Here is a 25,334-nt window from a genome sequence, read left to right as displayed (position 1 = left end):
GCACATCCTTGGTGCTCTCTGCCCAGCTATAAGTTCTACCATGATCTCAAGACTCCCTGTGGCCTGACCCCTGATCAGTCATGTGCTGGTAAACTGACTGTCATTGGGGGTACAGAGTTCCTGATCTGTAGCATTTGCCTATTTCCCTGGTGTAAATACTCCTTCCAAGGCCAATACTGACTTGACATCACTGTGCGTGGGGCTGGGAGGGAGGCACACGATCTGCCCCACCCCAGCCCCACTCTGGCTTCCCCCCCCATTCCAGTGCCAGTCCTTGCTCTGGGCTTCAGGGTCTTACCCATCAGCCTAGCTCTGTTCCTAAGAGGGGTTGACCCCCAATTTCCTCTTTTTTGTATTATCACCATTAGATCAGGAGATTAAAAACTATAGTTCACTCATGGGATAAGCTGAGCCCAGCCCAAGTTTTTAAAGACATTGGGTGCAGGAGTCAGGAAGCTCACCATCTAGTTCTTAGGGCTCCCATGATGCGGCTGAGGTCACCGATTCTGTTCTGGCCTCAGTCTCCTCCTCTGTCAAATGGGGGTCTCTGAACTCAGTGAATTGCTGTGTATGTGCTTGCTTCCTCTAAGTGTGCTGGGGCAGGCCCTGAGGACATGGGGGTCTTCTCTTGCATTATCACCATGGCCATAGGAGCTGGGTCAGAGTCTGGTGGGCAGGCCTGAGTCCAGGTCTAGAGCAGGCTCTGGGAGATCATGACAGTGAAACAGTGGAGGAAGGGTGGGTATGTGAGCTGGGAAGGGAGGAGGACTGGCCCTCATGGGGACTGACCACCAGCCACGTATTGCACCGAGCATCTTACATGTGGTGTGTGTTGTGTTGATCATGCTACATTATGCTGTACTGCATGGTGTTTTGTTTTGCTATGTTATGTCATGTCTTATTGTTATATTCTCATTTATGCTACATTCTGTTATAGCATGTTGTTATGTTCTATCATGTTGTGTTACAGTATGCTGTATTGTTATATTTTTCTGTTTCTTATGTTAGATTATGTTACATTTATGTTCCATTGTGTTATGTTCTTGCAGTAATCCTATGAGGTAGGTATTATTAGCTCCATTTTACAGGTCTGGAAACTGAGGCTCATAGAGTGTAGCATCTGCTACACTCATTCATTCATTCATTCATTTGCTGAATATCAATTTACTGAGCACCCACAACCTCTTCTCTTTTTTAATTATTTATTTTATTTATTTCCTTTCTTTCTTTTTTTTTTCTCTGGCTGTGTTGGATCTTCGTTATGGAAGCACGGGCTTCTCTTTGTGGCGTGTGGGCTCCGAGCAGGCTCCAGAGCGCATGCGTGGGCTCTGTAGTTTTTGCAGTACACGGACTCTCTCATTGAGGTGTGCGAGCTCAGTAGTTGTGTTACGCAGGCTTCGTTGCCCCGCTGCATGTGGGATCTTAGTTCCCTGACCAGGGATCGAATCTGGGTCCCCTGCGTTGGAAGGCAGATTCTTTACCATTGGACCACCAGGGAAGTCACACACAACCTCTTCTTCGACCCCTCTCACCCTTGCTCTGGGCTTCAGGTCTTCAGGGTCTGGAACCTTCTATTCCCACATTTTCACACTCCTGACACCTTGTCATGCGGGGCTCAGCTGCAATGTCACTTCTTTACATTTGTGATAAGCTGGTATGTGTGTGTACATTGTGCAGACTCTTATTCTAGGAGGATGGTATATGTTAAAGCCCACGCATAATGCCTCCTTGAATGCATGCATACGGATGTCCTCAGCAGCCGTTCACCTCTGCAAATGTGTCCCCATCCGTCTAATGTAAGATAATATAGCCAGCACGCTCATTCCGTCTCCTTGTCTTCATGGCACTCACCAACCCTCTGAGAGTGTCTTGGTCAGTTATTTGTTTTCATGTTTACTGATTTTTTCCTCCGCTATTTTGTAAGCTTCCCAAGGACAAGGACCTCTTCCATCCTGTGCCTGCCCACAGAGGCTGATGGGTTGAGGTCCCCCACTGGAGAGGAGGTGGACACAGGTGGGGCCGCTATGTGTCTGACTGCAAAGCTCCAGCTCTGCCCACGAGCATCCCTCTCCTTCCTTCGGCGGGACGAGCTCCCAAAGTATGCCAAGACCGAAGGCCCATGAACGGAGTTCATTCCAGGAGAGTGTTCATCTCTCCTCCCCTCTCTGGCTAAGACAGCTGTGTGGTGCCAAGAGCTGCAGGAGCCTCTCTGGGCTTGGGGAGACCAGGGGCTGCACCAACCTACTGGTGATCACTTTCTCGTCCATGTTTTCTCCCCTCTCTCCAGCCACAGTCCAAGGCGAGGAAGCCACGCTCCAAGAGCAAAAGCAAGACAGACCTTTTGAAGAAGTGCACTGAAGATAAAATTCAGCTCTTTGAGGAACAGGCCCCCGAAGACCTGGTTGAAAAGGTCAGTGTTCCATCTGTCACTCCTCATATCACATGGCAGGGCTGACAGCTGCCCAGTTTAAGGGCACACAGAGCCCTTGGGGGCTGTGACTGTCCATCTCCACCCAGCACCTGTTTTTTTCTTTTTAACATCCTTTTCTTTTTTACATCTTTATTGGAGTATAATTGCTTCACAATGGTGCATTCGTTTCTGCTTTATAACAAAGTGAATCAGTTATACGTATACATCTGTTCCCATATCTCCTCCCTCTTTCGTCTCCCTCCCTCCCACCCTCCCTATCCAACACCTCTAGGTGGTCACAAATCACCGAGCTGATCTCCCTATGCTATGCAGCTGCTTCCCACTAGCTATCTATTTTGCATTTGGTAGTGTATATAAGTCCATGCCACCCTCTCACTTCGCCCCAGCTTCCCCTTCCTCCTCCCCGCAGCACCTGGTTTTTACACTGTGTTCCTGCAGGTGGGACCCACCCCGCCCACCCCTTTTCACCTGGTCCTTCTGCCTGGAACCCTCTTCCTCCACTTCTCCCCCAGGAGGTCTCTCTCTGGTCCATTCTTCTGGCCTCATCTCTGGCGCTGCCTCCGTGGCCTGTGGTTGCCACCATCCTTGTGCCTGGCTCTGTGCTGAGGGGTTCACTTGTGCTGCTTCACTTCTGTCTCCGCATTTATCTTGCACACCCTCCTCTGTGCCCCACAAGCAACCCAGCCTCCATCACCAGCCCCCTTTTGTTACACTTTTGTTTCTGCACATACTGCGTATGACCACGTGCTGTTTACCCTTGTCTTTCCCTCTTCCTGGATTTACCTTCCCACCTCTTTTTACCTGAAGAAGTGAACTTTGTCCTCATCTGTCCTAAGCCACAGCCTCTGTCCTCAGGTGCCCCCTCTTCCAAGAAGCCTTCCCGGAACACCCAGTTCTCCCACTTACCCCTCCCCCTGCCAACTTCCTTTCCCGTCCTAGCATATCTCACGCTGTTCCTTCATTCCACTGGGATGCTGAGGAGGCAGCAAGGTCCCAGGCATCGTGTTCACGACCGCTGGGGTGGTCCCAGCTCTCAGAGACGCACATTCTAGACAAAGAGCACTTAAAATGATAGATCATGGTCAGTGCCGATAAAGAAATGAATAAGATGGTGTGATAGTGATGGGGTGAGGGGATGGCGAGGGGGAAGTGGGATCCACTGTAGGTGGGAGAGTCAGGTGAGGTCTCTCTGAGGAGGTGACATGTAAGAGTCGACACCGTGTTGTCACTGCCGGGGGCCCGCTGCCTTCCCCAGCAAAGGGCAGACTCCCAGAGGACTGTGTCAGTGAGTGGATGTACAGACCATATTCTAGAGCTGCTGTTTTTGTTCCTATCTTCTGTCCCTCAAGTCCTTTACTTAGTTATTTTAATTTTTTTTTAATGTAAGTGTATTTCTCAGAACACAAATGCTTAATCCAGCAAAGAGCCATAGAACCTGCTCCAGGCAAGGTCATGGCTCCTTCCAGGTGTGTACAGGTTGTTGATGTCTTAAGGGACACAAGAAGTAGCACCCTATTCCCACTTGTGTTCTATATAAAATTGAGACACAAGACAAAGACTAAGGCAGGTACAGGTGGAAATATCATCTGTCTTACTGTTAAAGGCTAATTCAGAAGATAGAAATTAGTATGAGAGCCAGTTGGGTTTGCTAAACATCCCAGAGTTAAACAGACTCAGTCACACAATCACAGGTGTCCCTGGGGGGGTCCTGGCGGCAGCCTTCCTGGAGGAGCAGAAGTGGGGCTCCCAGAGCAGAGCTGAGCCAAGTCTGCCCGGGTGGCCTGAGCCATGGCCAAGGACACAATGCAGGTCCAGGGGAGCCCAGAGAGTCTGCAGCCCCGTGAAAAGGCTGCTTTGCTGGGGTGCTGGGTCTCCCGAGGGGATGGGGGAACAGACCCGGGGTGGAGGGTCTCAAGTGCCTGTCTGGGAAGATGGGCTGAGTCTCACCAGCGCTGTAGAAGGAGGAGAGGGACAGGATGAAGGATGGGTTGAGAAGGTCCCGAAGTTTCCTGAGCCAAACTCAGCAGCCCACCCACCATGAGTTCACCTGACCGCACATGCTTCCCCCATTCTAGCCTGTCTCTCTTTCATTCCATTATGGGCTTTACCCCTCCCGACTTCCTTAAGAGGTAGGAACGGTCCATATCCCTATTTTACAGATGTGGAAACTGAGTCTCCACAGTGAGTTCATCCAGGTTTCTGCAGCCAGGCGGTGGTGGATCCAGCACTTCAAACTAAAGCTCTATCTCTTCTTCGTCTTTGACAGGGAATATTCTCACGGAACATGGTTATCTCCCACAATTGTGTAATGTTGGATGAACGTGCCTTGGCTCCCACATCTGTAAAATCAGGATTGAGACAATGATAACCCACTAGTCACTGGATTTGTGAGGAACAAATGGATTGGAAGGTGCTTTTTAACTTTGGAGTAGGCTCCAGTGCCTATTTCCCCAATAATGGAGCAACTCATAGGCTACCTAATCCCGGCCTCATGGAGAAAGGCAGCCAAGAGTCATTTGTCAGCTGTGACCTTTTCATGACAGGCCATCTTCACAAATGGCTATCTAATTGTGGCAAGTGCCAATAAAATAGGCACTCCCCAGTCAGCGGCTTTGATGTTCCTCCTGAAATCGGTCGACTGCATCTCTTAGCATCCGAGCGGCAATTATTCAGATTTTTTATTTTTATTTATTTTTTTTTTTTTGCGGTACGCGGGCCTCTCACTGTTGTGGCCTCTCCCGTTGTGGAACACAGGCTCCCGATGCGCAGGCTCAGCGGCCATGGCTCACGGGTCGAGCCGCTTCGCGGCATGTGGGATCTTCCCGGACCGGGGCACGAACCCGTGTCCCCTGCATCGGCAGGTGGACTCTCAACCACTGCGCCACCTAGGAAGCCCCAGATTTTTTATTTGCAGGGTAATTACACAAAAATGACAGCCCTTGGGGGACATGCCAGCAGCTGAGAGTTGTTTGATTGTGCTTCAGGACTGGGAATCCCTTCCAAGCTCATGTAGCTATCAAGATGGAGCAGGGACCTAATGGCCACTGCCCCAAGACCCATTGTTAAGCCCCTGCTTGGCGGGCAGCATACTGTCCCCAAAGGGACTGTGGCTTCACAGCTGGGGTTGCAGAGCATGCTGGAAGCGCCTGCTAGGTGCCCCCTTTCTTTACTAGAATCTGCATCAGATATCCCTGCAACCCTCAGCCCCAGGTTGATATGTCCCTGGTCTGGACTCTGCCATCCGGAGAGGTTGAGAGAATTGCCCAAGGTCACGCCATCAGTGAGTGGTTGAGCTGGGGCTCCCCCAAGGCACATCTGCTTCCATCACCCGTGCCCTTTCCATCATGGTGCTGGGTCCGCAGTGACAGCGAGAAGGCTTCAGCCTCCCAGCAGGGCTGTTTGGTCCTCTTCCCCCTGTCCCCTCCCTTTCTTCCACCTTTTTCCTTTTCCTTGCCCTTCTTAGCTTTCCCCTTTCTCTCATTCTCCTTCACTTCCTCCTTTAGAACATTTTGTAGCCTGTTCTCTGGGCCGGGCACTGTTGCAGGATCCTGCACTTGAGATGTTCGCGGTTTTAGATGAGCAGCCAGTTTGTGCATCGACCGTTTACAAGTTTGCCTCCTGCTTTCACATAGAAGCCACCTGACTATGCTGAGCTCTGCCTTGAATGAGTGGTATGTGACTCATTCAGAAAGACTTGTATGACTGATTCAGGGAGGAAAAGAGAGACAGGCAGAGGCATGAAAGTGGACTTCCTGCCTGCCCACCTTTTCTGTCCAGCTGATGCGTTATCAGCTCTGGTCAGAGGCAGCCATCCTAAGTGGCTGGTGTGCACCTGTGACACGCCACAGACATCCCAGTCCTTCTGATGGGCTCATTACAAATGCACAGATGCATTATTTTCAACCTGGAGGACTCTGGAGGGCATGTACATTTTAGAATAAGTTAATCAAGTTCCAAGATAAATTTCTGTTGGATTGAACTAAAATTACAGGTTAATTTGAGAATTGTCTTCCCCTCCAAAAAGGTGGAATGTTTCTTATTTTATGTGGATCTTCTTTTAGGATCTTTAATAGATTTTATATTTGTTTCCATTAAGTAGGGTGAACATCCATCTCGATATGCTTGGGACAGTCCCAGTCTCCCCTGTCATCCCCATGTCCCTTCCCGTTAGCTCTTCCTTTTACTCTCAACTTGGGTGATAAATCATAGGGTCACCTTATGCATAAGGTATACATATACATAAGGTCTTGTGTATTCTTTTTGATGATTCCTAGATACATTATAGGTTTAGTTGCAATTGTGAGTTATTACCTATTTTCAATTATGTTTTCGGCTTATTTGATAGTGATGTAAAGAAATGTTACTAATTTTTATAAGTCTTTCCAGACTCCCTTATTCTATCTCTGGAGCCAGACTGCTGGGTCCAAGTCCCTATCTCTGTCACTTTATAGCCTTGTGACCTTGAGCAAGTTACTTAACCACTCTATGCCCTAGCATACTCATCTTTCAAGTGTGGATGCTATAGGTACACCTACCTCTTAAGATTGTTGTGAGAATGTGTCTGTTGATTCTGTTGATTTTTTGCATTTGGTCATAATGTCTACAAATAATCACAGCTTCGTAGCCTCCTTTCTGATCCTTACACCTCATTTCTTTTTCTTATCAGTGTTTCAATGTCCTTGTCTGCTTATTCCATCACCTCTCTCATTTCCATTGGTTGATTTTTCCCTGGATTATGGATATTTTCCTGCTTCTTTGCATGCATGGTAATTTTTGATTGGATGGTAGGCATTGTAGATTTTACGTGTTGGGTACTGGATTTTGTATTTTCTTTAATAGTGAAGTTTTGACATGCAGGTATGTTATTTTGGATTAATTTTATCCTTTCAAGGCTTGCTTTTAAGCTTTGTTAGGTTGGGTCAAGAGCTGCCTTTAGTCGAGGACTAATGTATCCCCGCTGCTGAGGCAACACACTTCTGAGGACTCTACCTGATACTTTGTGTGTTGTGGGGTCTTTTCACTCTGGGTAGTGGGAACACAAACTCTTCCCAGCTCTGTGTGAGCTCCAGCAATGGTTCTGCCTATTTTTTCTGGTGGTTCTTTCCCTGGCCTGACATCGGTTTGTTATTTGGGTTTTTTTCAAGCATGCACAGTATTCAGCCAAAGCCTTGAGGACACTCCTGAAAATCTCTGGATCTGTCTGTCTGTCTGTCTCTCTCTCTCTGTCTCTCTCTGTCTCTCTGTCTCTCTCTGTCTCTCTCTCTCTCTCTCTCAGCAGCTCCCTCCTCTTTAGGACTCTGCCCCACAAATTCTAGGCACAGGGGCCTCCCAAACTCTGCTTTTGTTTTCTGAAAGTACTGAGCCTGCTGGTCTTTCCCTAGGTTCCCCAACACATCCTTTTGTGTACTAGGAACTGCATTCAGGTTGTAAGCTGGGGCAACCGTGGGGCTCGCCTTGTCTATTTCCTTTCTCTCAAGTATCCCAGTTCTGTGCTGCCTGTTGTCCAGTGTCTGAAAACCATTTCATCTTGTGATTTGTCTAGTTTTCTAGCTGTGGGAAAGCAAATCTGGTTACAGAGTAAATTTATTCCCTGTTCCTGTATCATGGCCAGAAGCAGAACTTTCTAACCTATCCTTTTTTGATTGATTTTTACTTTTAACAGATCCTTAAAAAGAAAAAAAAAAACTATCCTTCTGTTATTGATTTCTACGTTTAGTATGTTTTAGATAGAGAACAAAGTGTATATGATAACAAGTCTTTGGAATTTATTGAGGCTTACCTTGTGGCTTTATTTGTCCTCAAAAAGGCTGAGTATTTTCTGTTAGATATGGAGAAAGGAGCACTAGAGGCAGGGAGGACCCAGGTCATGAGAGTCCTGACAGCTACACTGAGAAGCTCAGACCTTTTGAGGAAAAATTGACAAGATTTAGGCACTTCGTAGAGGGTATTTCGCAGGATATATTCATTAGTAGTTCTAGAAGTCAGTCTCTGTTGGCCAGTCCTCTCCTGACCTCTGCTCTCGTTGGTTCTAGGGGATGGGGGGCCGTGTCTTAGTCTGACCTGTTCTTTTCCTTCTACTTGTCAGTGTGAGATGGAGGTTAAGGTTGCAACCCCAGCTCCTGTCAAGAGCTGGATTGGTTTCTGGGGACTGAGGGGCCCTGAGGCCAGACACTTCAGCAAGGATAAGGTTCCAGTCTCTTGATGCCCACCTCTGTGTTCTGTTAGCAGAACTTTAATTGATGGATCCAGAAATGAAGGCAATATTTCAGTTCATCTTTGGTGCATTCTCTTGCTGGTTTTGCACAAAGTATATATAAATTTCTCATAAATTTTCTCTAGGAACATTTAAATATAAATGAAAGTGACATGACCATATTTTCTGCTCACGCACAATCTCTGGTACTGTTTTAATGATGTTGCTCTCCATCTGGGTGGTGTGTCTACCACATAACCGTTCACCCATCTATTATTCATTCACTATTTCCAGGTTTCACGATATGCCATGCTTGCATACTTCATTAGCAACCCCTCCATCAGGAGTGGAACTCTTGCACTGCAATCAACCACGCATCCTAGTGTGTTTCTGAAGCAGCCTCGGCAATTATGCAGAGGTGGCTGGCGCTTCTGTCAGGAACAGCTCTTCACACACCTGTCATTTCAGAAGTGACTAGAGCTTAAGCATGAGAATAATGTGCTCATTTTCAGATGACCTGACAAGAGAGAAAACTGATGGTACAGGTCTTTATAAAGCTTAGAAAAAAAGGCATATTGGAAGGGAATGCATTTTATGAAGAGGCGAGAAAATCCATTCATCCACCTACCAAGACTGGGAAAGCCTCCAGATGGTTCTCTTCATGTCTACTCTTGCCCCTGTTTTATCCCTTGAGGCAGACTCTGTCAAAGTCATCTCCCTGAAACATCATTTCAAGGAAAGTTTCTTTCTTTTTTTAAATTTTTATCTTATATTGGAGCATAGTTGATTAACAATGTTGTGTTAGTTTCAGGTGTACAGCAAAGTGATTCAGTTATACATATACATATCTATTCTTTTTCGAATTCTTTTCCCATTTAGGTTATTACAGAATATTGAGCAGAGTTCCTAAGGGAAGCTTCATAGTTTCCCACTGCTCCCAAACAAATCCCAGATTCCTGAGTGCAACATTCAAGGCCTTACGAACAGTCTAATCTTTTATTCTACTTCTACTTTTCACATACCAAAATGTTGCCATGGCTATCTTTGGATAGTTTGAATGTAGTAACATTCTTCTATATTGTCCATTCTAAAATTTACTTTTCATCTGTATCGAACTTACACATGTATGCACTCTTTTAAAGAGTCATGTAACTCTGCAAGTTTTGTGTTGAAGAAAAAAGCACCCCTTGCAGCCACACACATAGACATTTTCAAATCCCCAGAGGTAACAACTTTTAAGTTTTTTAGTTTTATCTTTTGGTGTTTACCTCCATATCTTTAGTCTTCTCATTTCTTGATTTCTCTATTTTGGGTATTATCTATTCACTTTTCTTTATAGAAGGTAAGATATAGCTGTCTTTTTCAACCTGCAACACATAAGCCCTTCCTGTCCTCCCCCACATTCCATATAGTTAGATCCGTATTTAAGGTTTCTATTATGATTATTTAAAAGTTTTTCACATCTAAGCCATATAAAAACAGATTTATTTTTATTCCTCTGTAACTTTTTGTTTCTTCTGGAGTTATTATTGTCCTTTGGTTTCTTTTTTGGTTACTTTTTTATGTAGTTATCACTAATTCAATCACTTCTTGATAGATGGCCAAATATCCTATCAGGTCTATCACACAAGTCATGTCTTCTACTAATTCCATCTTCTTTTTTTTTTTTTTTTTTTTTGCAGATTTTTTTTATTTTTTATTTTTTTTAATTTTACAAATTTAATCAGTTATACATATACATATGTTCCCATATCCCCTCCCTTTTGCGTCTCCCTCCCACCCTCCCTATCCCACCCCTCCAGGCGGTCACAAAGAACCGAGCTGATCTCCCTGTGCTATGCGGCTGCTTCCCACTAGCTATCTACCTTACGTTTGGTAGTGTATATATGTCCATGCCGCTCTTTCACTTTGTCACAGCTTACCCTTCCCCCTCCCCATATCCTCAAGTCCATTCTCTAGTAGGTCTGTGTCTTTATTCCTGTCTTACCCCTGTGTTCTTGATGACATTTTTTTTCTTAAATTCCATATATATGTGTCAGCATACAGTATTTGTCTTTTTCTTTCTGACTTACTTCACTCTGTATGACAGACTCTAGGTCCATCCACCTCATTACAAATAGCTCAATTTCATTTCTTTTTATGGCTGAGTAATATTCCATTGTAAATATGTGCCACATCTTCTTTATCCATTCATCCGATGATGGACACTTAGGTTGTTTCCATCTCCAGGCTATTGTGAATAGGGCTGCTATGAACATTTTGGTACATGACTCTTTTTGAATTATGGTTTTCTCAGGGTATATGCCCAGTAGTGGGATTGCTGGGTCATATGGTAGTTCTATTTGTAGTTTTTTAAGGAACCTCCATACCGTTCTCCATAGTGGCTGTACCAATTCACATTCCCACCAGCAGTGCAAGAGTGTTCCCTTTTTTCCACACCCTCTCCAGCATTTATTGTTTCTAGATTTTTTGATGATGGCCATTCTGACTGGTGTGAGATGATATCTCATTGTAGTTTTGATTTGCATTTCTCTAATGAGTAAAGATATTGAGCATCCTTTCATGTGTTTGTTGGCTGTCTGTATATCTTCTGTGGAGAAATGTCTATTTAGGTCTTCTGCCCATTTTTGGATTGGGTTGTTTGTTTTTTTGCTATTGAGCTGCATGAGCTGCTTACAAATTTTGGAGATTAATCCTTTGTCAGTTGCTTCATTTGCAAATATTTTCTCCTATTCTGAGGGTTGTCTTTTCATCTTGTTTATGGTTTCCTTTGCTGTGCAAAAGCTTTTAAGTTTCATTAGGTCCCATGTGTTTATTTTTGTCTTTACTTCCATTTCTCTAGGAGGTAGGTCCAAAAGGATCTTGCTGTGATTTATGTCATAGAGTGTTCTGCCTATGTTTTCCTCTAGGAGTTTGATAGTGTCTGGCCTTACATTTAGGTCTTTAATCCATTTTGAGCTAATTTTTGTGTATGGTGTTAGGGAGTGATCTAATCTCATACTTTTACATGTCCCTGTCCAGTTTTCCCAGCACCACTTATTGAAGAGACTGTCCTTTCTCCACTGTACATTCCTGCCTCCTTTATCAAAGATAAGGTGACCATATGTCCGTGGGTTTATCTCTGGGCTTTCTATCCTGTTCCATTGATCTATCTTTCTGTTTTTGTGCCAGTACCACACTGTCTTGATTACTGTAGCTTTGTAGTATAGTCTGAAGTCAGGGAGCCTGATTCTTCCAGCTCCATTTTTCGTTCTCAAGATTGCTTTGGCTATTCGGGGTCTTTTGTGTTTCCATACAAATTGTGAAATTTTTTGTTCTAGTTCTGTGAAAAATGCCATTGGTAGTTTGATAGGGATTGCATTGAATCTGTAGATTGCTTTGGGTAGTAGAGTCATTTTCACAATGTTGATTCTTCCAATCCAAGAACATGGTACATCTCTCCATCTATTTGTATCATCTTTAATTTCTTTCATCAGTGTCTTATAATTTTCTGCATACAGGTTAATTCCATCTTCTTGAGGACATCTGTCTCTGTACCTCTGGAGAGATGTGCTCCAATCTGGACATTGCCCTCAGTACCTTATGTATAGCTGCCATCTTGAAGTCATGCTACAAATTCACTTCACCCCTTTCTTTCCCGATATGTTCCTTATTTTAATGAAATATAGCCTGTGTTAGTTTCCTAGGAGAGGACACATGGGAGATTTAATATTTCAAAGCTTGGCGAGACTGAAGCTGTTTTATTCTGCTCCCGTACTTGATGAATAGTTTGACCAATCTTGGAATTCTGGGAAATTTCCTTGAAGAATTTTTTTTTATAAATTTATTTATTTTATTTTTGGCTACGTTGTGTCTTCGTTGCTGCACGCGGGCTTTTCTCTGGTTGCGGCAAGTGGGGGCTGCTCTTCGTTGTGGTGCGCAGGCTTCTCATTGTGGTGGCTTCTCTTGTTGGGACCACAGGCTCTAGGTGCGCAGGCTTCAGTAGTTGTGGCACACGGGCTCAGTAGTTGTGGCTCGTGGGCTCTAGAGCGCAGGCTCAGTAGTTGTGCGCACGGGCTTAGTTGCTCTGCAGCATGTGGAATCTTCTGGGACCAGGGCTCGAACCCGTGTCTCCTGCATTGGCAGGCAGATTCTTAACCACTGAGCCACCAGGGAAGCTCTCCTTGAATAATTTTGATGATTAACTTCCTATCTTTAATCTGTCTTTCTAGATCTCTAATTATTTAGATGTCGGACCTCTTGTCTATTTTTCTTTTTTACTGTTTTCCTTCTCTTTTTATCTTTTGCTTTACATTCTGGGGCATATCTTAAGTTTTATCTTCCGAACTTTTGAGTTTTTCACTTATATTTTTAATTTCTAATTTTTCTCTCTGAATGCTCTCTACAAAATAACATTGTCTTTTTGTTTTAAGGCTACTATAACTCTTGTATCTCTCTGAGAACATTAATTTAAGTTTTTCAAAAAAATTCCTGCATATTTATTATTACCTCTACGTTCATTAGAGGCTTTCTCAGGTATGTGGCCATCCTTGGTGGTTTGCTCATATTTAAGAGTGGAGTACTTGGGCTTCCCTGGTGGCACAGTGGTTGAGAATCCACCTGCCAATGCAGGGGATACGGGTTTGTGCCCTGGTCCGGGAAGATCCCACATGTCACGAAGCAGCTAGGCCCGTGAGCCATGGCTGCTGAGCCTGCGCATCCGGAGCCTGTTGCTCCACAATGGGAGAGACCACAACAGTGAGAGGCCCGCGTACCACAAAAAAAAAAAAAGAAAAAAAAGAGTGGAGTACTTAAAAGCTACTTGTAGGCTCTGAGCTGTAAGTAGGGCTTGCAGACTGTGACCTTCACTCTGGTGTGACTGGGCTGGACCACTCACTTGGGGAATTCCCAGTGTCTGTAACTTTAGAGCTTTCTTGAAATCTGGTCAGAGTGCCCAGAGAAGACCAGTCTCCTGCCTAAATGGTAAAGGCCTTGCTGCCCATATGTCAGGAGCCAAATGAGGGAAGAGAACTGAGATTTTAGTCGTCAGTATGTAGAGTTTTACTTGAGTCCTTCTGCCTTAAAGAGAGCAGTAGATGCATGTTATAAATCTACTGTCTTTCTCCAGCAATCTCAGTTGTTACTATTTTTCTACATTGTGCATGTTTTTTATAATTAGAAATGAAAAAACTTTTTAAAGGAGGAAAGAAAACTCTCAATATTATAAACTATTGTTTTATCTTTTTCCTGCAACCCAAAGGAGACTCTATTTAACTAATTATAGTAATGATAACCAAAATGATACTAGTGGTAAGAATATGGCAGCTACTATTTATTAGGGACTCATTAGGTACCACAGACTCTACTAGGCATTGTTCCCTGTCATTTTATTGTTTGCTTTTCATAGATAAAACTGAGACTCAGAGAGGTTAAGCAACTTGTCCAGGTCACACAGCTAGTTAGGTGGTACATTTGTACATAGGAGATAACAGATCAGCCATAAATACAAGAAATAAAACTATACTGACTAGTTTAAGGCAGTACTCTTAATTTGTTTGATATTTTTGCACTTTAATTATCCAGATGATGGGTTGAGTGGCAATGTCTTTCCAGGCATAGAAATCAATTTTTCTATCTTAAATTTAAGCACTAATGATGTTTATTTAGCCGGGTGTTATTTCATTCAATAAACATTAACCCAACACACCTTTACTGAGTCCACTCCCCTCCTGATGCAAGATAAAGGAGAGAGTCTTAAATTTTGAACCCATCCTGCAAACCATGGTTTAAACTGACCTGCTTTTTGAGAGGGCCAGCCACTAGAATACGAGTGTATATTTATATTTAAATAGTGTTTCATCAGCATCTCCTCCCAGCATTTGGATGTGAGATTCCTGATGTGACTCCTTTCTGACCCCTCTCTTTCCACATGGAGGGACTTTGCAAGTGGCATCCTGGCCTCTCTCCATTCCTTGCCCACTTCTCTCCAAGGAGAGTGTTACCTGATTGGCGAGATTAAAGTAGGAACTGAGCATGCTCAGTGCAACTCCCTCTTCTCTTTGGAAGCCAGCCTGCCTGCAGGAAGCCCCCATTTTCTGACTACGATGTGATGAGCTGGGGGGAGGCCTGCTGTTTGGAGGAGTGTCCACTCATTTGCAAACACATCTGAGCCACATTCTCCAGTCTAGTTTCCATCAATATTAAAGCTGACATTTGGTGTCTGTCTGGCTCACCCATGCATCCAGTTGTATATGTTTCCAAACTTGTGCAAGGAGGAGGGGTGTAAAGTCTTGAACTTCTTAGAATCTCAATAATTCTCTGCTGATTGACAGGTTGATTTTATTTTGTGTTTAAAGGACATCCCAATGAATAGAAGAAACTACTCCTTCAAAACTGCACATTCTACCAGGGAAACTAGTTAGGAAGTTGTTTGAACTTCACATTTAAAATAAGAGTATTTAGCAGCATATTGTTTTGCAAATGAATTTTTATTAATTTAGGTAGCTTGAATATTTAATTAAACCTGTCATTCATACCTCATAGAAATGCAAATCTGTATCTTTTCCCAGGAGTTCTTTTGAACAAGGATGAAAGCCCTCTTTAGAGGCATATTCTCATGGTGCTAGAATTAACAGATTAAGCTTTCCGAAGAAGAAAGAGGATGTTAGAGAATCTTTCTTTTGTTCATTTCACTGTCCAAGTTGTTCTTGAAGTACATGCAAAAGACTTTACACTTATCCCACATTTTAGGAATGACTTTGCATAAGTAAAATGAGATATACCTCATGGCCACCTTACTCTGCCCTGCATCTCTGCAGGGGACTAGGCCTTACAGGGTATTTGGGTCACTACCTGTCCAGGGGTGGGGAAGATTGAAACCACATGGAGGAAATGTGAAAATATGAGCTCATGGCAGGTGTGTAATGAGGGGACCTCTCATCCATTTCTTGGTCACCTGCCTGTCACTCATGTTTTTCCTTTTTAGTAACTTTAATAGGCTTGCCAAAGCCCTTTCTGTTGCCTCCGGAGAAAGGCTACCTACCTTCCCTTGGCAGTGAGGGTCTCTGTAATGTGGTTTCTGTCTGACCTCTATGTCCTTACCTTCCACTTTTCCTTTCGCTTTGGTCTAATTCACCCTCTCACTAACCCCATAGGGACCCCATACACTCCTGCCTCAGTGCCTTTGGTTGTGCTGTTCCCTCTTCCTTAATGCCTGGATCCTTCAATATCCAGTTCAAATGCTGATATCTTCACAACCTTCCCTGACCCCTCCCCCTCTTCCATTCTCTAAAATATCATAGTGCTATATATGGACCTCCTCTATGGCACCAACCATGTTCTACCTTTAATAATAAAATTAATACTAACAATAAACAACAACAGCTAGCCATCATTCAACACTTCAGTGTGTCAGGCACTGTTACAGTCAATTGAAAGTAGTAGATTATTTATTTAGTTATTTATTTATTTTATTTCAAGTATTTGTTTTGGGTTTTTTTTTGTTTTTTTTTTAACAGCTTTATTGGAGTATAATTGCTTTACAATGGTGTGTCAGTTTCTGCTTTATAACAGAGTGAATCAGTTATACATATACATATGTCCCCATATCTCCTCCCTCTTGCATCTCCTTCCCTCCCTCCCTCCCTATCCCACCCCTCTAGGTGGTCACAAAGCACCGAGCTGACCTCCCTGTGCTATGTGGCTGCTTCCCACTATCTATTTTACATTTGGTAGTGTATATGTGTCCATGCCACTCTCTAACTTTGTCCTCGCTTACCCTTCCCCCTCCCCATATCCTCAAGTCCATTCTCTAGTAGGTCTGAGTCTTTATTCCTGTCTTGCCCCTAGGTTCTTCATGACCTTTTTTTTTTTTTTAGTTTCCATGTATATGTATTAGCATAAGGTATTTTTTTTTCTCTTTCTGACTTACTTCACTCTGTATGACAGACTGTAGGTCCATCCACCTCACTACAAATAACTCAATTTCGTTTCTTTTTATGGCTGAGTAATATTCCATTGTATGTATATGCCACATCTTCTTTATCCATTCATCTGTCGATGGACACTTAGGTTGCTTCCATGTCCTGGCTATTGTAAATAGAGCTGCAATAAACATTTTGGTACATGACTCTTTGTTTTTTGTTTTTTTGTTTTTGTGGTACGCGGGCCTCTCACTGCTGTGGCCTCTCCTGTTGCGGAGCACAGGCTCCGGACGTGCAGGCTCAGTGGCCATGGCTCACGGGCCCAGCCGCTCTGCGGCATGTGGGATCCTCCCAGACCGGGGCACAAACCCGCGTCCCCTGCATCAGCAGGTGGACTCCCAACCACTGAGCACCAGGGAAGCCCCACATGACTCTTTTTGAATTATAGTTTTCTCAAAGTAGTAGATTATTTAATAATCAAAATAACCTTACTAGGGACTTATTTTGCTTCTGGCCATAACGGAATTGAAGCATCAAATTGTCCCCTCACCTAAAACAAAACAAAACAAAAACAAGGAACAAAATGTATGAAATGTTTTTTTTAAAACACTGGACAACAGTCAAAAGTGATCCCTGAGAAACAGGGAACAAATGAGTTGAGCCCTGTGACTGTCCTGGGTATGACCTTGAAAGACCTTCCAGGCCATGGCACAGGGGAAGGAAACCAGGCAGAACCTGGTGCACTCCTCCAGTGAAGAAGACAAAGCTAGGAATTCAGAGACGCTAAGTCATGTGCACGACTAAATAAACATAACACCCGGCTAAATAAACATCATTAGTGCTTAAATTTAAGATAGAAAAATTGATTTCTATGCCTGGAAAGACATTGCCACCCACCCCATCATCTAGATAATTAAAGTGCAAAAATCTCAAACAAATTTAGAGTACTGGCTCTGGAGCCTATGCCTTTCACCATGGTGCCTACTTCCCTCCTCAATTCTGAGCAGGATTAGATACATGTCTAGTGACACACCTGTCCCCATTCCCTGGGTGCATCACACATTCCTTTATATTATACATATTTGGTGCTCATTAAATTTTTTGGGGTGAATGAACAAAGGTGTAAATATATTTTCTGTTTGTGAACTTACTGTGAAAAAAAATAACTGTGGGAAAAAAAGAGTTTGCTGGAAGACTGTTAGGATCTGTAAAGCACTTCAGAGACTCAGTTTCCAAGTGTCCCCATGAGGAAGTAATCTCACACCACTCTTGGGGCCCCATTCTCACAGGGCATCGCCCAGTCTTACAAGGACATTGGACCACCTCTACGAGCTGTGCAGGCTCCTCCATACAAGCTGAGTACGGCTACTGGCCCTCGAAGAAAGCCTACCTAGAAGGCGCAGGCCAGTGATTTGTAATTACCATGGAAACAGATCACCGGACTGTCACAAGTGGCTGTCACCTGGTGCTCCAAACTAGGGAAAGACTGGGATCTGGTAGCCTCCTTCTGTTAACAAGACTTCATGTTTCCTTTCAAGCAGGGAAATGAAGAGTCTTCTTCCAGAGAAGCTGTTTTCATGCTGTAGTTCTGTGTGTTATTGCCTCTGATCCCTGTTGCTAGTGGGCTGCTTTGTGACCCAGATATGCAGGTCCCCACAGCGTGTCTTTGAAGAGCTAGTTTCACTTGTTGTCTTTCCTTCTCCATGGCCTGTGGTAAGCACCACCTCTCCAAGAAGCCTTTGCAGGTCCCCCAGCAGAGTTTTCTTTTCCAGCCAATAATACCCAAAGTGGGCTATTTGCTTCTTTGGGGCACTTTTTCCCTCCTTCCTGCAGCAGAGTTTTTCCTGGAGGACAGATCACACAGGTGAAATCTGAGCTCTTTAAACTGGGATTTGCTTTCCTCTGAAGGACACACAATGGGCACGGGAAAATTGCACAGCCATGGGAGAACCCAGGCCACCATCTTCTGCCAGCCTCTATGCCATGTAAATATTTTCCCTCATGCCAGCTACTTTAAAACCTCTGAATATAAGCATACGACTCTTAAAAATAGGTTACGTAGCAGGAAACAAAATTCCACAAGCTTTTTATTTTCCTTTTTTTTTTTATTGTGGTAAAATACATGTAACATGAAATGTACCACCTTAACCATTTTTTCAGTATCCAGTTCAGTGGCATTAAGTACATTCACGTTGTACACAGCTGTCACCACCATCCATCTCCAGAACTTTTAATCTTCCCAAACTGACACTCTGTCCCCGTGAAGCACTAACTCCCACCCCCTCCTCTCCCCAGCCCTTGGCAACCACCATCCTACTTTCTGACTCTATGAATTTGACTACTCAAGGAAACTCATATAAGTGGAATCATACGGGATTTGTCCTTTCGTGACTGGTTGATTTCACTCAGCATAATGTCATCCATGTTGTAGCATGTGCTAGAATTTCCTTCCTTTTATGGCTGCATAATATTCCACTGTATAGATAGACCCCATTTTGTTTATCTGTACATCTGTTGAGGGGTCCTTGGGTTGCTTTGACTTTGGCTATTGTGAATATATTCCACAAACCTTTAAAGATGAAATGAAAGGCTTCATCGAGATATGATGCTTGTGTAGGCTACTTTTGGGGTTGTACTTTAGCTTCCTGTGCAGGGGAGAGGGGTGCACACTTACAGGGACCTGCCTTTAGGGGCTCGGGTGGTGAAATCAGAGAAGAAGTAGACTGTGTTGTTCCCTGTAGCAAGTTTCCTAGAGAAAGTGTAAGAGGTAGTGAGAGCAGAGAAAAAATGTAGAGAAGCTGGAATGAACTACTTAGTTGAGTGAATGAGTATAGTGGATGGATTCTCTCATCTAGAGGCTGCTGGGCCCCTCGGGTGTTGGGCCCTCCCCTGGCAGAGCTCTGTCCTGGTGGGGTAAACAGTGTGGTGCCAGCTGGGGAGAGGAGCTTGAGAGACAAACACAGAGAAGAGAACGACAGATGTGCAGAGTGAGGATGCTTCAAAGTGGCTCCTTGGGAACCAGAGACGCAAAGGACAAGTAGGAGATTTTCAGGAGGACAAAGATGCGGGATGTTTGAATCATAGCGAAGAGCTCGAATGATAGATGCAAAGAGCATGGTGTGCAGGGCCCTGAACTGTAATAGAAGTAATGGAAGTCCCACATAGGTGGGTGGAGGTGGCAGAACAGACCAGACCTTTCCAGCTGTACCTTAGCTGGGATCGGGGAGGGAGGGCCTCAGGGGCTGTGTTAGGAAGACTGAATATTCATCCTTTAAGATGGGGAGGCTTGAAGGATTTTGCCCTGGAGAGCAACACAGTTCGATTTACCTCCGAGAGTGATAAATGTGGAATGAACAGCTGGACTCTGAAAGCCCCGCAGCATCTTTATAAGCAGAGAGGCCCTTGTTGTCTTAAACTGCACACTGAGATTCCAGTGCTGCTGCCTTGTAACTACTTGAGACCTTCCTCAGAATCCCGAACCGACGACTGGCTGCCTGCCTGCACAAATATAACTATATCGTGCTTTTGTAAGCCGCATGCTCTGTCCTCCACCGTCCCTCCACTTACCGCTGTCTGGTTCTCTGGCTGGCCCATCCCAGGTCCGAGGAGAGTTGCTTCGCGAGAGGGTACAGCAGCTGGAGGCCCAGGAGGGACGCTTTGCCGAGTCCCTCGTCTCCCTGCAGTTCCAGAAGGCGGCCAGGATGGCCAAGACCCTGTGGGCGTACACTGCCCTCCTGACCATCCAGGACCTGCTCCTGGAGGAGCTGAGTGCATCAGAGACCCTGACCAAGTCAGCCTGCACGCAGATCCTGGAGTCGCACAGCCCGGTGAGTGACAGACCTGGGAAGGAAGGCGCGGGGGCCGCACCACATACCTTGGTGTTTCGTTCTGGTGGCCACCTCCACTTCTCCCACCATTAGGTGGGTGGTCCACTGCAGCGTCCTGGAGAGGGTTGAGTGAGGAAACTTACATGGGAGCATGGTGCACCCTTACAGCCCTAGGCTGCTCTATTTCATTGCCTCCAAGGAAGCAAACCTTTTGAATTTTAACACTTTTAAAATCTGGGAAACTGGGATGCCTCTTGCAGCCAACAGCAGGATTGTATCTTTCATACTACTATGAAAACTAGCCGTGTAGCTTTCAATGAATGGCGCCTTAGATGCTATGAAATAACGGATTATTTTTTATTTTCAAAATTCTAATTATTCCTACATGCTGCATTTTTTTCAAGGCGTGAGAGGTATACTCGTAAAACAAACACTACTGACGTAATGGTTTTGAGGACTAATTTTAGTCCCTGTATGTATAATTTTAGAATTTCATGTATTATTATATTATAATAGTTACTTATAGTGAGGAAAGGGAACTCACATTTATCGAGTGTCACGTGTGTGGCAGGCAAGCACTAATGAGCTGTGAAATGGGTGTACTCTGATTTAAGCATTAACAATTCATTACTTAATTGTGCGTCTTAAGATGATCATTTAAGCATGATTATTAATAAGTTGCAATTTTATGCTGCTTTGCAGTTATGCTCTTTGTCAGACATTATGCCAATTAATCATCGAACCATGCCATGAAGTCAGTACCTTTTCTGTGCTCAATTCTCAAGTAAAGAAATGAGATTCGGGCAGGTGGCAGGTCAAGTTCTTTCCGAGGTCCACAGAGCTAATGAATGACAGGAGCCAGAAATGTGTCCCTTTCTGACTTCAGACCCCTGGGTCACGTTCATGGACTATCCCGGTTGATCTTGCTAATGGGGGTTCCCGTCATTTCTTTACAGAAGTCATAAATGACATGAGACTCTGAAGAGTCCAAGCTATTTTTCCGGCAAACATAGTGCACCCTGCACTGTGACACCTGTTTGTAGGGATAGGAAAGAAGGGGAAGCTTTGTTGATATCCCAGCACAGAACATCCAAACGCTGGGTAAATAAAAATAAACATATTTTTTAATGCTTTGTGAGTTCGCAAGAGAATGAGGAAAATCCCCAGGGGCTAAGGATAGCCTGGAGAAGCTGAACTCATAGAGGGAGATAGAAGCAAATCCAGAGGCTGAAATCTAGGGGCAAAGGGTGAAACCCAGAATGCCCAGGGATAGGGGATTAATTTGAAGGACTAGGAGATGGGGCTATGGGATGTCCTGAGGAGACAGAATGCCCAGTGAGGTGGGAGGAGAAAGCCACCTGTGGTCAAAGGAGCCACCAGGGTAACCTGTCCATCTTCAGCCCTGCTGGTGGCACGGGGTGAGGGGGGGTGGTGTGAGTCTCCTCTGAATTTGTCATCAAAGGCTTCTGCTAATGTGACGAAGGAATCCAAAAATACTTTAGCCATTCAGTCAGGAAATCTCCAAGGTGATAAATTAAATTTAAATAGGTCCAGGTGGGATGCCTGCCCTGGTGCATGGCTAAAGCTAAGGCAGATCCTCTCCAGAGGAAAATATTCTCAATCTGGGCACCTCAGGATTTCTACAGATTAAGTTCAGCCAAATATGAGTTCTCAATTAAAATTTAAAGAGTCACTGAACACATAAAGACACAAGACAAGAGGACCTGTATATAAGAGAAACAAAAAAACAGCAGATTAAAATCCCCAAGGACTTTAGATGTCTGAATTATCAGTATAGAATATAAAAGAATGATTTATGGAATTATTTCAAAAGTTAAAGATAATTCCAAAATGATTTAAAAGTTTCATTCACCCAGAGAGCAGAGATATTCTCAAATTGCATATATGTAGTAAAAGACCCAAACAACAAAAAGAAAAATGGACCAAACAACAGGGAGAAATTGATAGATCTCTCATCATGGTGGGAACTTTCAGCACACCTCCTTCTGTGGTTGATCATTGATCAAATGAAACACCAGTGAAGATACAGATGAACTGAATCACACATTTAACAACCTGTATTTAATTTACACATGCAGAATCTCACAGCCAACAGTTAACGAACATATGTTTTTCTTCAGCACATATTAGAACAGTTAAAAAGTAATTGACCATGCATTACCTTGTTGACCATGTTTTTGAAAAAGGGCAATTAAGTTTAAATCCGTTTTTTTAAGAGATTAAAACTTCCATACTTTGGAAGTTTTAAACATACTTCTTAATAATTCATGGATCAAAGAAATCAAATTTTCAAAAAATGGAAAATTTCAAATCAAAAGAATGGAAATTTTCAAATCAAAGAAATGGAAATTTTAAAATTCAAAGAACAGAAAAATAATGTAGATACGACATATCTAACTGCTTTTTTTTCTCTCTAAAAGAGCAGTTGTTAGAGAGAAATTTATGCCCTAAACTTATATTGAAAAAGAAGAAAGGCTCACATTGAAATCATATAAAAAGTTAGGGGGGGCTTCCCTGGTGGCCCAGTGGTTGAGAGTCCGCCTGCCAATGCAGGGGACACGGGTTCGTGCCCCGGTCCGGGAAGATCCCACATGCCGCGGAGCGGCTGGGCCCGTGAGCCATGGCCGCTGAGCCTGCGCATCCGGAGCCTGTGCTCCGCAACGGGAGAGGCCACAACAGTGAGAGGTCCGCGTACCGCAAAAAAACCCACAAAAAACAAACAAAAAAAAAAAGTTAGGGGGATAACAACCACAAATGAACCTGTAGAAAGTAGAGGGAAGGAAGAGAGCATAAATAAAATTAAAAACAAAACTACAGTAGAGAGAATCAATAAAGTGAAATGTTGAATTTTTTGAAAAAAGTCTAATAAATATACAAATATCCAGAAAGACTGACCATTTAAAAAAGAGATAAGGGACAAGTAATATCAGACGTATAAAAATCAACATAACAATAGATGCCCTAGAGTTTTAAAAAATAAGAGAATTCTATGAGCAATAATTTTATGTAGATGACTTTAGACATTGCAATGAAACAGAAAATTTTCTAAAAAAGTATAGATTGCCAAAACTGGCTCAACTAGAATAAAAATCTGTATAGTTCTATTACCATGAAAGAAATTGATTCAATAGTTTTGAAATCTTCTGACACACGTGCAAAGATATCTTACCTTGATAGTTTTACAGGTGAGCTCCATCAAACCTTAAGGTAGCAAGTTTTTCCAATCTTATATAAGGATTATTTCTGATGTTAAAAAAAATAGGGAATATTCCTCATTTCATGAAGCTCAGATAACCTTGACACCAAAACCAGACATGAATAGTATGAGAAAGAACAATTACAGTTGTCTTACTTTGAGCATAGATGTACAATTCATAAACAAAATATTGACCTAACCCAGCCGTCTGTAAAAAGGATTTAATACAGCATGACCAGACTGAGTTTTTCTCAGGAATATAAGGTTGGTTTAACATTAAAACATTCATGTACAAAATTCATTAGATTAACAGATTAAAGAAATTACTCCTATGATCATTTCAGTATATACAGAACAAGTATTTTATTGAATTCAGCACCCATCCAACCTAAGACTCCTTAGCAAATTAATAATAGGAGGAAATACCTGCAGGATGTTTACCCAAAACCCACAGTAAATATCGCTACCAGGTGATTGGCATGGAGGTGGCCATTGCCAGGAATTATAGGTGAAGCAGGTGAGGCCTTCAGAGGAAAGGTGGGTCCAAGGTCATGTATCAAACAAATTAGGAACAAAATAAGACACTAGGAACCTCTGGCTTTCAGTTCCCAGTTCATCTCTTCATCACAAATGCTCTGAGAAGCACCTCAGTTAAGCCCTAAGACACCTAATGGCCCTTTACACTTGCAACGACCCTTATCCCCATTAGTAATTGGGCAGCACAACACTTACATTTTCAATTTTATCTTAAAGCCCTTTTGAGTAACATCAAAGCTTTCTTATTCTCAAGTGTGTTTAGAATAGAAGAGTTAATGTGTCCTGAATTGGAAGCAACTGATAATAAATCAGAGGATGCTGCATTATTAAATTCCTGGTAAAGCGATGGATACAATGCCGGTTTTTTTGGAGTGAAGATTTGCATTTGGAGGGAAGACAAACCTGTCATTTTGCTCCTGATATTAGACTTTCATTCTGCAATCTGATCATTCTGGGAAAACCACTTTCCCATTGGGAACGGGCTTTTAAGCTGTTTCACATTCAGGAGAATTTTAAAAAGCATGAAATGAAATGCTTTGGAAGCAATGACTCCTAAGAAAACTATATCGAGTTCCCCTCACTTGGTGAAAGATTTAGACTCATTTTGTGAAATTGGGACATAGGCAAAGGCATAATTGAATCACGGGCAAATTTAAATGGGATGGACTTACTCATACAGATAATGTGACCCCAGACTAACTGTACCCACTGTATTTGCATTTCAATTTAAGTGGCTGCATATCCACTTTTCCAAGCCTGGACTGGCCATCTTTCTCTTCTCCCCTCTGCCTTACTGCCCACTTGCTGCCAGTTACCCAGTCTGTCGATCCTGCCTGAATTTTCTCACTTCTGACCTTTGCCGCCCAGCTTCACTCTTCAGACAAATCTGAAAACCAAAAATCACACCAAGAGTAGCTTGCACTAATTGAGCTCTCGTTAAGTCCAAGGCATCGTGTTAAGTGTGTAAACTTTCTGTCAATCCCAGGATGCTTTTATTCCCACTCTACAGATGGAGTTGAGGCTTAGGACGGTTAACGCATTTCACCAGGGTCCCACAGCTGGAAAGCAGAGCCCACACCTCCTGCCTGCAAAGCCTGGCTCCTGTCCTGACATTGATTTCCACCTGCCTTCCTCTTTCCCTCTGCAGTCTCCTCCACACTGCATCCAGAGGAGCCTTTCTGAAAAATAAGAATGATCAGTGACAGCCCCATTCCCAGCTCCATATTTT

At 43.6% G+C, this 25,334-nt stretch overlaps 1 protein-coding gene across 2 annotated transcripts in view; it reads left to right on the top strand.

Moving 5' to 3' along the window:
* EVC2 (EvC ciliary complex subunit 2) overlaps window positions 1–25,334 on the top strand; it is a 155,304-nt gene that overhangs the window by 105,456 nt on the left and 24,514 nt on the right. For both annotated transcript variants that reach the window (XM_060104248.1, XM_060104257.1), the window contains 2 exons: window positions 2,288–2,410; window positions 20,125–20,352. In XM_060104248.1, the coding sequence (XP_059960231.1) occupies window positions 2,288–2,410; window positions 20,125–20,352 (351 nt within the window). The remainder of the gene's footprint in view (window positions 1–2,287; window positions 2,411–20,124; window positions 20,353–25,334) is intronic.

This window comes from Mesoplodon densirostris, chromosome 1 (assembly GCF_025265405.1).
Source record: "Mesoplodon densirostris isolate mMesDen1 chromosome 1, mMesDen1 primary haplotype, whole genome shotgun sequence".
Taxonomy (NCBI): Eukaryota; Metazoa; Chordata; class Mammalia; order Artiodactyla; family Ziphiidae; genus Mesoplodon; species Mesoplodon densirostris.
Note: the sequence above shows the minus strand (reverse complement) of the source record. Positions and strands in the feature narration are given on the sequence as shown.